This window comes from Numida meleagris, unplaced genomic scaffold (assembly GCF_002078875.1).
Source record: "Numida meleagris isolate 19003 breed g44 Domestic line unplaced genomic scaffold, NumMel1.0 unplaced_Scaffold119, whole genome shotgun sequence".
Taxonomy (NCBI): domain Eukaryota; kingdom Metazoa; phylum Chordata; class Aves; order Galliformes; family Numididae; genus Numida; species Numida meleagris.
The window spans coordinates 1,887,787-1,900,002 of record NW_018362987.1 but is presented as its reverse complement, the minus strand read 5'-3'; the positions used below and the strand labels follow the sequence as shown (position 1 = coordinate 1,900,002).

Sequence of the window (12,216 nt, the reverse complement as noted above, 5' to 3'; positions counted from 1 at the left end):
TTCTCACCAAGTGGAATTGGCACTGAGCCCCAGCTAGGGTGTCACGCACAGCCCCAGTGCCTCTTCCTGCCCTGCAGCTCTATGACACAACACCCCGAGCCACTGCTATCTTCAGTCTTTATTTGTATAAAAGAATTTGGCCTAAATCATATAAAAAATGAGGAGGACCACAGTTCCACAGCAAAGGGCTCAAAACAGTCACATAACAATCAGAAATTAACAGCTGGCTGGGGTAAAATGCTCCTGGGAAGTCTTGTTTCAGGAGAGTGGGAGCCTGAGCTAAGAACCAGATAAGGAGGACTGCTCCTGTGAAGCCAGGCCTGGCTTGACACAGTGCAAGCACAGCATCCTTGTGCCACCCTAGTGTGCTTGGAATCAGGAGCTCCCTGCTGTGGCCCCAGCAGGGACAGGGTGGGAGGAGCAGGCCATCTTCAGTGTAGCAGGGCACAGGGCACCCAGTAAAGGCTCGGGGCTGGCCTCCAAATCAGAGCAGGCATCAGGAGGGACTTAGGGAGTGGGGCAAAGAGGAGAGCAGGAAACATCCTTTTGGTGATTTTCTGTGGGCAAGAGTGGTTTTGGTGGTGTCTCAGCTCCTGGTCCCCCAGCTCATGGCTGTCTGGGCAACCCATAAAGCTACCATTCCATTAAGGCACAAAAAAGTCTATAAACACGGGTGCTGTCCAGGGTGTCTGGTGAGCAATTCAAGTACCAGTGGTGCTCTGTGGTCCTCTGCCATCCTGCCGAAATGCCAGAACCCACAGCTCTGCTGTCCCATGTCACCTCCTGCTTGGTGGCAGCTTCAGGGCCACCTTGGGAGGGACACCTCGCTGCAATAAGGTGGGGATGTTGGTGGAGACCAGGTCCCCAGGGAGGAGATAGGAGGGGCATGAGGTGCAGCTCACCTGGGGCAGGGCTGGGATAGCACATGGGTGGAACAAGAGTGTCAGGGGCTTGGCAAGAGGAGCTGGCGGCAGCACTTCTACTGCTATATCGCAGGGCTGGCAGGGGTGGCAAGGGGTGAGAGAAGTGAGGTGGCTGCCCATGGGGCACCAGCCACAACTTGCTCCCAGTACCAGCACTTAGGGACAGGTGGCAGCTACCTGCTTGGTTTCCGGAGCTTGCAGAGGTTTGGTGGATGGCTTCCACTTCTCCTGAGGGCCAGAGAGGAAAGGCTCAAGTCCCTCATCCATGTACAAGGGAGGGACCTGAGCATGGGACAGTGGCCTGGCTTTGGGGCAGAGGAACAGTCCTGCACCAGAAGGCAAGACATCACTGCCCACAAGACAAGGACATCATGCCCAGGGGATGAGATGTCTCAGGCCGAGAGGCCACCCCACTGTAAATCCTGCTCCCACTCTAGTGCCCCACACCATGCTCCTACCTGCAGGAGCGGGCAGCTGGGCACAAGGGGCTGGGCATTGTGTAGTGCCACTGTAGTACTGAGCAGGCTGGGGCTGCCGATGGCATGGCGGGACAGCTGGTGTGGCCGGGTGCCCTCCTGAAAGAGCAGGTTGGTGATGCCTGTGGCAGGTCTGCTGGAGATCCCCCTGTGGGACAAAGGGCCAAGAGGCAACAGGACTGCCCTCAGCTCAGCTTGCACAGCCATGTCCTTCACGCCCCCTGTAGGGTCCCTTACCCCTTCTGGAAGTACTTCTTCCCCTTGCCTCTGAGCAGCACAGTGCCTCCACCGATCAGGATGCTGGACAGCACCAGCACAGCCAGCACGGCCGTCAGGACCACGCTGCTGGTCCCTGCAGGGAGCCAGTCGGCATTGGGATGGGGTCCACTTTTCTAGGGATGCCCAGCAGAACCCTGATCCCCATCCCAGCACAGGACATTCTACCTGCCGTGAGCTCCAAAACTTTGTGCTGGCAGTACGGTGGTGCCCACCCCAGCTCACAGTGGCACTCCCGTTTGTGATTGCACACCTGAAGGCACAGAGAGCAGTCTGGGCATGATGGGTGCCATGTTCCACCAAGGGGTCAGGAGAAACCCTGCTAGCTACAGCTGCAAGCAGGCCCAACTCACCCCGTGGCCACTGCACTTAGATGAGCAGTTCTTCTTGCCATAGACCAGGAGGTTCTGACAGCGCCCAGCATAGCAGACCTGTGGGCCAGCAGGGGGCTATGAGTGTGGCCCTTTGGCTGGGAGCCACCTCTGCCTCCCTGGTGCATCCCTGCAGTGCTCACCATCTCCTCCCCACACTTGGTGCCAGTGGGCACCAGCTGGAGGCTGCCTGTCATCTCGTTGGCATCACTGCTATCAAGGGCTGCTTTACACTTGAAGCGGCCAAAGGAGAGCATGAAGAAGCCGGTGCCGAGGGTGGGGCTGCTGGTGTCACTCATGCATAGCAGCGTGCCACACTTCACATCCCTGTGAGCAGAGTGGTGTCAGTCCTTGGAGCCTTGCTCGGCCCCAGGGCCAGTGATGGAAACAAGAGCAGCCCTCATGCTCCTTACTTGGGGCTGCAGGGCCTCCTCCCAGACTCAGTCATGCAGTGGAGGTTACGATCCTGCCTGCTGTTGTGCTTGAAGCATTCATCAGGAGCCACCTGAGCTGCTGCAGGAGGCACAGAGCAAGAGGGTCACACAGTGCCAGTGCTGCAGCAAGCCAACAGCAGTCCTCATGCGAGGTCCTGCCTGGCCCTGGCCCCTCCCAAAGTCACCACACCACCTCCATGGATGTGGCACAGTGCAGAGTTGCAGCGCATGGGGTGAGGACATGGTGCTACCTGCGCCCCAGAGCAGGCGGCACTGCTCAGCATGTGAGGGGCAGGCCCCGTTGTAGCAGTAGCCATGGCCACCCTGGCAGGGGATCCCATTCTCCTGGAAGACGTCCTCTGGACACTCGGAGCTGAGGCCGGTGCAGTGTTCTGGAAGGTCGCAGTCATTCTTGCTGGCCCGGCACAGAACGCCAGCAGCCTTCACCTGCATGGAAGGTGGGAGTGTCATCTTCCATCCAAGATGCTGACTGCCTGCATAGCCAGAGCACTGACAGAAAGCAGCACTTTTCCCCCAGAACTGCTGGGTTTGGACAGGTAGCGGTCCTTCAGGCTCTCCTGGCACACCAGGAAGCACCCAAGGAGCCATGAGACTCTGCGTAGTACCTTGCAGTCCTGGCAGCAGTCGCCCCGCACACACTCAGCCCCCTCTCTCAGCTGGCACGTGGTGGCATTGCAGCAGCGGTCGGAGCACTCCTGTGTGGCACATAGGGGGACAGGGATGGGCATGGCCCTTACAACCTCCCTGCCCTCCCACAGGCAGTAGAAAATCTCACCCCATGTAAGCGAGCCCAGCAACACACCAGCAGCTGTGGGCCCAGGGCCCTGCAGGCCCAGCCCTGGAGGCTTAAACGAGCTCTTGCATGAGGTGATTTTGCTGAGGGAATCACTCTGGAGCCTACATCCTGCTTACTGTAGGCCAGGCCTTGAGAAGATTAAGCCAAAAGGGCTTGTTTTTGAGCTGACACAGCCAGGCAGGCTCCAAAGGAAGAGGAACTGCATGGGGCCTGCATTGGTGGGACCCCAGAGAGCTGACAAGTCTCGGCTTTGTTTTAGCTGCAAGATCCAGAGGGAAAACCCCATTGCCACAAAGCCATGCTGCAGAGAGAGAAGGAAAGAGGAAGGGATCAAAGCCTTCCCAAACACCCCTTGAAAGACCCTTTCCTTCATTTCAGGGAGCTGCCTTGACAGCAGGTGTTGAGGGCAGGGTAGCCACCATGGGCATGAAATGGCTCCAAGTCCAACCAGGTAAACATACAGCATTGCTCTGGTCCAAGACACAGCAGCATCACCTCACCACCTGACTGGGGGCCCATCAGGGACACAAACATCTTGTGCCTGGATCACTGCCTTCCCCCAGTTCAGGATGTGCAGATATGTGGGTCACATCTCCTTCTTTGGAATGTCCCAAAACCATGCAAATTGGGGCACACATCTATGTTAACAAACAGCTTCCTCAAGCTATTCTTCAGCACAAACATAAGGAGCACAGGAAAGGTGAGTCAGGAAGCCTTGCAAAGCACAGTGGCAGGGAAGAAACACGCACCACCCTCTCCAAGTCTGAGTAATGGTGTCTCAGATCCTCCCTGAGCTCCCAGATCATACCTCTGGCCTGCCGCAGTCACACTCCTCTCCCCGCTCTACAAACTGGTTCCCGCACACTGGCTCCCCATACAGCTTGTCTGCTCCAGGGACATTCAGCAAGCAGATGGTCTTGGGGTCCTCAAGGAACTGCCACATGTCCTGCTCACTGCAGGTGCTAAAGAGTCTGGGGTAAGCCAAGCTGGAGGGGCACAAAACCAGGCAGTCATGAGAAGAGCTGGGTGACCAATGGCCCAGACTGCAGCTGGAGAACCCCTAGCGGATGTACATCTAGCTTCAAAGTCAGGGATAGGAATGGTGAATATTCCCTCAGACTTGAACATCCCACAAGCTTTACCTCTGCTCTCATCAACACAATGCTGGAGAATATCTGGAAATACTGCAACCCAGGGCTGCTCTTTACTCTTTCTTCACACTTTCTCCCTCACTCACCTGATCTTTGCTGCCATAACACATCCTCCATGTTCTTTGATGACAGGACAGTGGCAGTTAGCAATGTCTTCATCATGAGACATTCCCAGGTTGTGTCCCATCTCGTGAGCCATGGTGGATGCAGCACCAATAGGATCCACACTGTGGTCCTATGGAAGAACAAGCCAAACATGGTGCAAATGGCTCCTCTCCATCAGGCCTCCTGAAGCTTTTTCAGCTGCTTTCTGGCTGGGCATTTCTGCTGCCTGCAATTCATCCCATGCTGAGGGAAAATCATAGAACTGTAGAATGGTTTGGGTTGGAAGAGACCTAAAAGACCATCTGGTTCCAACCCCAGCCATTGGCAGGGTCACCTTCCACTAGACAAGAGTGCCCAAATTCCCAACTAGCCTGGCCTTGAACACCTCCAGGGATGGGGCACCCACAGCTTCACCAGACAACCTGTTCCTGCAGGACAGCTGGGGACAGGCCCAGACAGCATGGGTTCATGAAAGACAGGTCCTGCTTGACCAACCTCATCTCCTTCTATGATCGAGTGGCCCACCTGGTGGATAAGGGAAAGGCTGTTAGCATAGTGTACCTAGACTTCAGCAAAGCCTTTGACACTGTCTCCTACAGTATTCTCCTAGAGAAGCTGGCAGCCCATGGCTTGGACAGGTACACTCTTTGCTGGGTAAAGAACTGGCTGGAGGGTCGGGCCCAGAGAGAGGTGGTGAATGGAGTTAAATCCAGATGGCGACCAGTCATGAGTGGTGTTTCCGAGAGGTCTGTATTGGGGCCTGTCCTCTTCAATATCTTTATTGAAGGCCTGGATGAGGGCAGTGAGAGCACCCTCAGTAAGTTTGCAGTCAACACCAAGCTGGCAGGAAGTGTTGATCTGCCTGGGGGTAGGAAGATCTACAGAGGGATATGGTCAGGCAGGATCACAGGGCTGAGGCCTGAGCTTTAACTAGACCAAGTGCTGTGTCCTGAGCAGAGCGGCTGGTAAGCTGTGTGGAGGTAAATGATCTGGGAGTGTTAGTCTGCTGAACATGAGCCGACAGTGTGCCTAGGTGACCAAGAAGGCCAATGGCATCCTGACTTGTATCAGAAATCGTGCAGCTAGCAAGAGCAGGTGGTGATCGTTCCCCTGTTCTCAGCATTGGTGAGGCTGCACTTTGAGTGCTGTGTTCAGTTTTAAGCCCCTCACTACATGAAAGACACTGAGGCCCTGGAGCATGTTCAGAGAAGGGCAAAAAAGCTGGTGAGGGGTCTGGAGCACAAGTCTTATGGGAAGGGGCTGAGGGAAATGGGATTGTTTAGCCACGAGAAGAGGAGGCTCAGGGGAGATCTTATTGCCCTCTACAACTGCCTGAAGGGAGGTTGTGGTGAGGTGGGGGTCAGCCTCTTCTCCCATGTAACTGGTGATAGGACTAGAGGGAATGGCCACAAGGTGTGCCAGGAGAGGTTCAAGTTGGATGTTAGGAAAAATTTCTTCTCCAAAAAGGTGGTCAGGTGCTGGAATGGGCTGCCCATGGAGATGATGGAGTCACCATCACTGGAGGTGTTCAAGAAACATTTATATGTTATACTATGCAAGATGTTTTAGTGGGGAAATATTGGGGGTAGATGGACAGTTGGACATCTTGGAGGTCTTTTCCAACCTTGGTGATTCTATGATTCTATGATTCTATAATTCCAGTGCCATGCTTTTATTGTGAATAATTTCTTCTTAATATCTAATCTAAACCTCCCCTCTTTTAGTTTAAAGCTATTTCGCTTGCCCTGTCACTACACTCCCTGATAAAAAGTCCCTCCCTATCTCCCCTGTAGCTCACTTTAGGTAATGAAAGGCTTCTGTGAGGGTTTGGTCTCCCCAGAGTCTTCTCTGAGATAACTGAAAACAAAATCTGGACCCACAGCCTCTGAAGATCTCCAGACTGGTCTTTCAGGGGCATAAGTCAGTAGAGATATAGCTACTATATTCAAATACTGCTCTGCATTGGTTCCATGACTGAATGTTCATGCTCCACCAAAAGGATTAGGTGAACAAGCAGGATGACCACGGAGCGACTGCAAATCGAGTCTTGTGGTCATCTGACAGGTGGTGGGAGAAGCTCCATGTCTACAGAGCAGCTCTTGGAGGCTCCTTATGGCTCAGATCCACCAGAACCCTCATGACATGTGCCCAGGTGGCAGGACCCACCTGATTAACTCCTCCTGAGTCCCTGGTGCACATAGCAAGCTTCTTTGCCAGCCCTACAGTCGTGTCGTGGAAGTCTATACCCCTGTAGGAAGTAAACACGGCCATGGGCATGGAACCCATTCACTAATAGGGCTTCAGGGAAGGCCTATCATCCAACCTCCTTACGTGATCAGCTGGACATTGTCGTGCTGCTTCCTCTTCAGTAGGTCTGTCTCCCGCCAGCGAAGGAAGTTCTCCAGTGTCTCCTCTGCCTTGCGACTGACAGTGATTTTGTCCCTGTTGCTCCACACCTCCAAGCCAATCAATGCCACACGCAGGCCAAGAGGTTGATAAAGCTGCAAGGGGATACAGACCAGAAGGAGTGCTTGGATCCAAGCTGCACAGCAGAGGGAAGATCCCACCTCCCTTTGAGTCTTGTCACCAATCCCAGGTCATCCTCACCATGCAACAACAGCCTTTGAATGTTGAGGGCTAAGGGGAGAGCTGGCCTACATTTAATGCCCACTTTGCATACCCCATCAGTTGCTGGACACTCCACCCCATGGTTGCCCACCTCACAGTGTGAGGTTGGTTTCACTCCAGCCCTCTCCCAGCTTTGACCAGAGTACGCACAGTTCTATATTGGCTCTGAGGACTCTGGGCTCACCTTGTCAACGTGGTTGACGATTTCTTTCATGCGGTTCTGCACTTTGTGCAAGTCCTTGTACTTTCTGAACTAAAGGAAGGACACAGAGAGGTTCCCAGATCAGTTCCACCTCCCGACAGCTGCGGAAGAGAGTGGAAACACATGCCCACCTTCGCTTACCTCCTCATTGTCCACAACCAGGACCAGCTCCACATATCGAGGCCCTCTGTGCAAGCGGGCTGATTTCTGGAAGGGAAGAGGGAAGTGAGTGCAGGGAAAGATTCAAGGAAAGATCCCTGCCATTGACCCTCCCATGGGATTTGTTCTAGCACTATACAAGGCCAGGAGATCTAGACCTGCTTTCTAATATTGTTTTTCCCATGTGTTTCAGACATCTTCTAACGTAACATGAAAAGCCCCAGCCTGCTATGGCTGCAAGACAGGAGAGCGGCCCTGTGAGTCCCTGCATGGGATGAGGCTGGGTACATGCAGGTCCGTGGGTAAGGAGAGAGGAGCATGGCCCATGCAAACTCAGCTACAGTGAGAAAAAGCAATGCAATCTCTAACCCAGCGATAGAGCTTCAGGGGTGCAGCAATCTTGGGGTCGTGGTCATACTCCAAGGCAGCCTCCAGGCAGGCACTGCGTTTCATGCGCAGGTGGGATGCTCTGTACACTGCATGCCGGCCGGCCTCGTGCTCTTCCAGAGGCTTTAGCAGGAAGGTGGTCTCATTCACCCGGAAAAAGCCACTGCCAAGAGAGAGGACAGCTGTAAGGCCGGGGAGATGACATATGGACAACCTGACAGAAGCCATACAGGACAGGCAGATGCTATGCATCACCCTTGCAGGAGACCCTTTCCTGTCTGGCTGCTTCCCACTGAAGCCATGGAGGTCAGCAAGTTGGAACCCGGGGACAATTAGGACTTTTTTTCCCCTTTTCCTCTCTCATGTTTTGTTGCAGGTCCTACCTGAGCCCACTACAGGTGCTGATGCTTGCTGCGGAGTTGGCATGCCCCTCAACGTGGCCTTGGTAAAAGCAGTGGTCCTGCAACCCAGAAAAGAGGTTTGTAAAATGGTAGCTTTCTACAGTGGAGTGACTGCAACAGCAGACTAAGGAAGAGCAACTGACGTCATCTGCCTAGCTTTCTGTATGGCTTTTGGTACAATCCCTCACAACACTCCTGCCTCTAAATTGGAGAGATATGTGTTTGATGGAGGGATTACGTGGTGGATAAGGAATTGACTGAGTTTGGATTGTGGCCAAAGAGTTGCAGTCAGTGGCTGAATATCCAAATGGAGACAGGTAAACAAGTGGTGTTCCTCAAGGATTTACACTGGGATCAAACCAATACTATTTAATATCTTCATCAATGACATGAACAGTGAGATTGAGCACATGCTCAGCAAGTTTACAGATGACACCAAGCTATGTGGTGCTGTCAACATGTTAGAGGAAGGAATGCCATGCAGAGGGACCTGGAGAGGCTTAGGAGGTGGGCCTGTGTGAACCTCAAGTTCAACAAGGCCATGTGCCATGTCCTGCACCCGGGCTGGAGTGCCTGCAGCTCATCAGCAGGGAGTGCAGTGACAGGACAAGAGGTAACAGCTTTAAACCACCAGAAGGAAGGTTTGCATTAGTCATTAGGAAGGAATTCTTTACCCAGAAGGTGGTGAAGCCCTGGCACAGGCTGCCCAGAGAAGCTGTGGTTGTTCCATCCCTGGAGGTGCTCAAGGCCAGGCTGGATGGGGCTTTGGGCAACCTGGTTTAGTGGCAAGTGCTCCTGCCCATAGCAGGAGTGCAGAGTGGGTCCCACCTCAGCCCACTAGCCCCTGTGACACAGGAAGCACGATTCAGCCTCCACATCACTGCCAGTACCTTTCTTGCCCCAAAAGCTCCTTTTCCAGCAGTGACTCAAGCCTCATACCTGGACATCTGGCTTCTCCGTGACTTCAGTGCCATCAGCCAGATAGTGCGTCTCAGTGTAATGCTGTCCCAGCAGCTCCCTGCAGACAGAGACAGGGACGTCAGCAGCAGTGCCAGCTTTGGGGACAGGATGGAAAGTCCTGCTCCAGACCTCCCAGGTGGGGATTGCGCTAGCCCTGTGCAATCCCAGCTGCACTCACCTGTTCTTCTCCAGGTGCAGCAGGTAGTCCCTGCCCTCAGCATGGACACTGTAGAGGACATGTTCCGGGTACGTGCTCTGCATGAGACAAAACAGCAGCACAAACACACTGTCACCAGGAGCTAGGCTGCAGAAGAAAGGATCCCGTTGACATGATCACAATCGGGGGCCGAAACAGGGTCTACAGGCAGCCCACTGGTGGAGAGCTACAGGACAGTGAGCCATGCTCCTCGCTGGCCGTGTGCAAGCTCATCCAGCAAAGACACAGGAAATCTGGCAGAAACAAAGTACGCAGGCAATAATGCAAATCTCCAACACATCCTGAGCTAGCGGGCAGGTCCCAGCCACAGAGTGGAGTCAGCAAGGCTGGCTTCCTGCATCTGACTTACAGCCGCAGCTGGCTGCACCAGAAACTGGGGTTTCCAACTCATCAGCTCCTTTTTTGGGGCTGAGCTCAGCGCTTACTCACAGGATGAACCACAAAGTTCTCCAACTGCCTTCACCAGCAGACTTCCCTATCTCCAGCCAATCTGACGTGCCACCTCATGGTTAGAAAGCAACATGATTCAGGCTCTTGTCTGCTACTGAGAGCAAAGCTCGGTTTCCTGTGTGTCAGTTCCCCCAGTGGCACCACAGTGCCAGCAGAAGGGATCTCAGGACATCACCTTATGGTTGTTGTGACCTTGTTGTTCACTCAGCCCCATGGAGATGCCCACTCAGCCCCATGGAAATGCCGCACATCCATGGGGCTGCTCCATGTGCTCAGCTCTTCTGGGATGACACCTGGGCAAGCAAGGGCCAGCATTCCACCTGAGTGAGGTGTTCAGCTTAGCCTCAGGCTGACTGCATCTATCATCATTACCACCATCATCACTACCACCATCCCCGGGGGACTCTGCAGGAAGCAGGGGTCCTGCAGGTTGTCCAAATGCTCTCATTTGCAGCGTCTCCACTTGCAGTGGCCACTAAGTGGGGCTTTGGTGTTCTTGGCAGCATCTGGGGCTCTTGGGAATCGTGGAGGAACTGGGAAGGGGCCAGTGGATCAGTGCAACTGCAACAGCCATGGGACAGGATGGGGGGGAAGGTCTCCCATGTGGCATCTCCTTCACCATCCCCGTCCTTCTCAGGCCCCTTTCACATGGGCAATCAGGGGACCACAGCAAGGTGCAAAGCTGCCCACTGGGACAGATGGTGCCTTTAAATAGCAGCACTCATCTTGTGGACATGTTTGATTTTCTAGAGCAGGGAAAGCAGATGCTCTCAGGGAGTGGTTTTTGGAGCTGTTTTATCAGTAAGGGTCTGAATCACCGAGGAACTTGCTGCAGAAAATGAATGTCCCAGACCTCTCATTGGGTGCTGAAGGCTTCTGTTCTACAACACAAATCCCCATATCTACTTGAATTCCACTTCTTTCAAGACAACGAGGAAAAGTTCTGTTGGGTCACAGCCATTGTCACCCCAATGCCAAATCTCCTGAGCCAAACCCCATTCCCTCCCCCAGACTACAAGGTTTCTGAAAAAATAGCACTTGTTTTCTTTCATGTGGGCTGCTGAGACTTTCTGATTCTTATGTTCCATTCCCAAAGGAGAAAAAGAAACAACTTCAGCACAGCAAGAAAAGGGCTTACATCCCAGCCAGGCTCTACACATTCCTGCTTAAGGACAGACCAGATGTCACAGGATCAGTGACTGCAGCGGGTGCCCATGCCGCAAAACAGCCCAAAGAAAGCATTCAGCATCACCCTCCCTAACAGTCTTCCCTGCTCTCCACTCCCATTTTGGCCAGAAACAATCCAGAAAAGGTGTTACAACTTCCATGCAGTGCAATGCAGCCAACTCCAGTATGGGGTTCATCCAGTATGGATATGGCAAACAGGAGCCAGTTTCACATTCTGCTCTTCACTTACTGAATCCTCCCCCCAGGCACACTGCAAGGCTGTGAGGGAAGTTGCGCCACTGTGATACTGGGATGAAAATTTGAGATGCAGTGCTGCCGGGCTTGGGGTACAGCATTGCTCAGGTTTGGGCACAACGCTGCTGGAGTTGGGGCACAGAACTGCTGGGTGCAGCCCCGCTGGGTGCTATATTTGGGGTGCAGCCCTACTCACCGGTGACACAGAGAGGTCCCTCTTTGCCAGGGGCGCCGGTACGCGCTGTGGCACCGCCGTCTCGTACCGCTCGACGTGGGTCAGCTCCTCCCGCAGCCCAGAGCCGACTCCTGGGGAACCCGACGGGCAGAGCTGCGGTGGGGGCGACACGGCAGCCCCGTGCCTCCCCACTCCCGCCCTCACAGCATCCCGACCCCAAAAGCAGCACCCACCCGCGACGGCACGCTCCGCGGGGACGGCTCCCGGGGCCCCCCGAGCACTCACCACGGCCCAGAAGCAGCCCCAGCAACAGCCGCAGGACGGCGAGCGGCGGGGCCATGGCTCCGCTCCCTCCGCTCCTCCGCTCCGCGCCCCAGTCTCCGCCTGGCGTGTGACTCACCCACGGCCGCGGAACGGGGCGGAACGGGACGGGACGGGGCCGCCTCTGGTAGGGCGTTCGGGGCGGAGCGGGGACAGAGGGGTCTCGGGGCATCTGAGGGGGCTGTAGACAGCGGGGGACGTCTGGAAGGACGGAGGGGGGTCCTTGGTGCACCAAGGGGGGTCGCGGTGTCAACCGGGGGTTGTCCTCGAAGTACCAGGGCATGTCCCAGGTCACTGTGAGGCTCTGCAGGGCATTAAGGAGGTGGCCATAAGGTGCTGAG

At 54.7% G+C, this 12,216-nt stretch overlaps 1 protein-coding gene across 8 annotated transcripts; it reads right to left on the bottom strand.

The window, feature by feature from the left end:
* Window positions 1–86: 86 nt before the first annotated feature.
* On the bottom strand, window positions 87–11,942 carry ADAM8 (ADAM metallopeptidase domain 8). 8 transcript variants are annotated; one of them, XM_021381850.1, is made up of 23 exons: window positions 11,840–11,942; window positions 11,576–11,685; window positions 9,469–9,545; window positions 9,270–9,348; window positions 8,313–8,389; window positions 7,912–8,092; window positions 7,525–7,590; window positions 7,366–7,434; window positions 6,885–7,054; window positions 6,720–6,801; window positions 4,535–4,683; window positions 4,106–4,283; window positions 3,107–3,196; window positions 2,732–2,927; window positions 2,460–2,559; window positions 2,190–2,373; window positions 2,029–2,106; window positions 1,844–1,928; window positions 1,637–1,751; window positions 1,382–1,547; window positions 1,101–1,151; window positions 903–998; window positions 647–827 (listed from the first exon to the last, which is right to left on the bottom strand). In XM_021381850.1, exons 1-23 carry the CDS (start codon window positions 11,892–11,894, stop codon window positions 777–779), a joined length of 2,505 nt encoding a protein of 834 aa, XP_021237525.1. In that variant the 5' UTR covers window positions 11,895–11,942; the 3' UTR covers window positions 647–776. The 8 variants fall into 8 exon arrangements, with proteins under 8 accessions (XP_021237519.1, XP_021237520.1, XP_021237521.1 ...); XM_021381849.1 differs by having other exon boundaries at window positions 647–998; XM_021381845.1 differs by having other exon boundaries at window positions 88–827; window positions 903–1,151; window positions 1,637–1,928; window positions 2,029–2,373.
* Between the last annotated feature and the right edge of the window lie 274 nt (window positions 11,943–12,216).

Coding starts and splice junctions, on each gene's coding strand:
- ADAM8 (XM_021381843.1), bottom strand. CDS start 11,894: ATGGCCCCGCCGCTCGCCGTCCTGCGGCTGTTGCTGGGGCTGCTTCTG. Junction 2,374..2,459: donor AGGAGGCCCTGCAGCCCCAA/GTAAGGAGCATG, acceptor CTCTGCTCACAG/GGATGTGAAGTGTGGCACGC. Junction 1,929..2,028: donor CTAAGTGCAGTGGCCACGGG/GTGAGTTGGGCC, acceptor CTGTGCCTTCAG/GTGTGCAATCACAAACGGGA.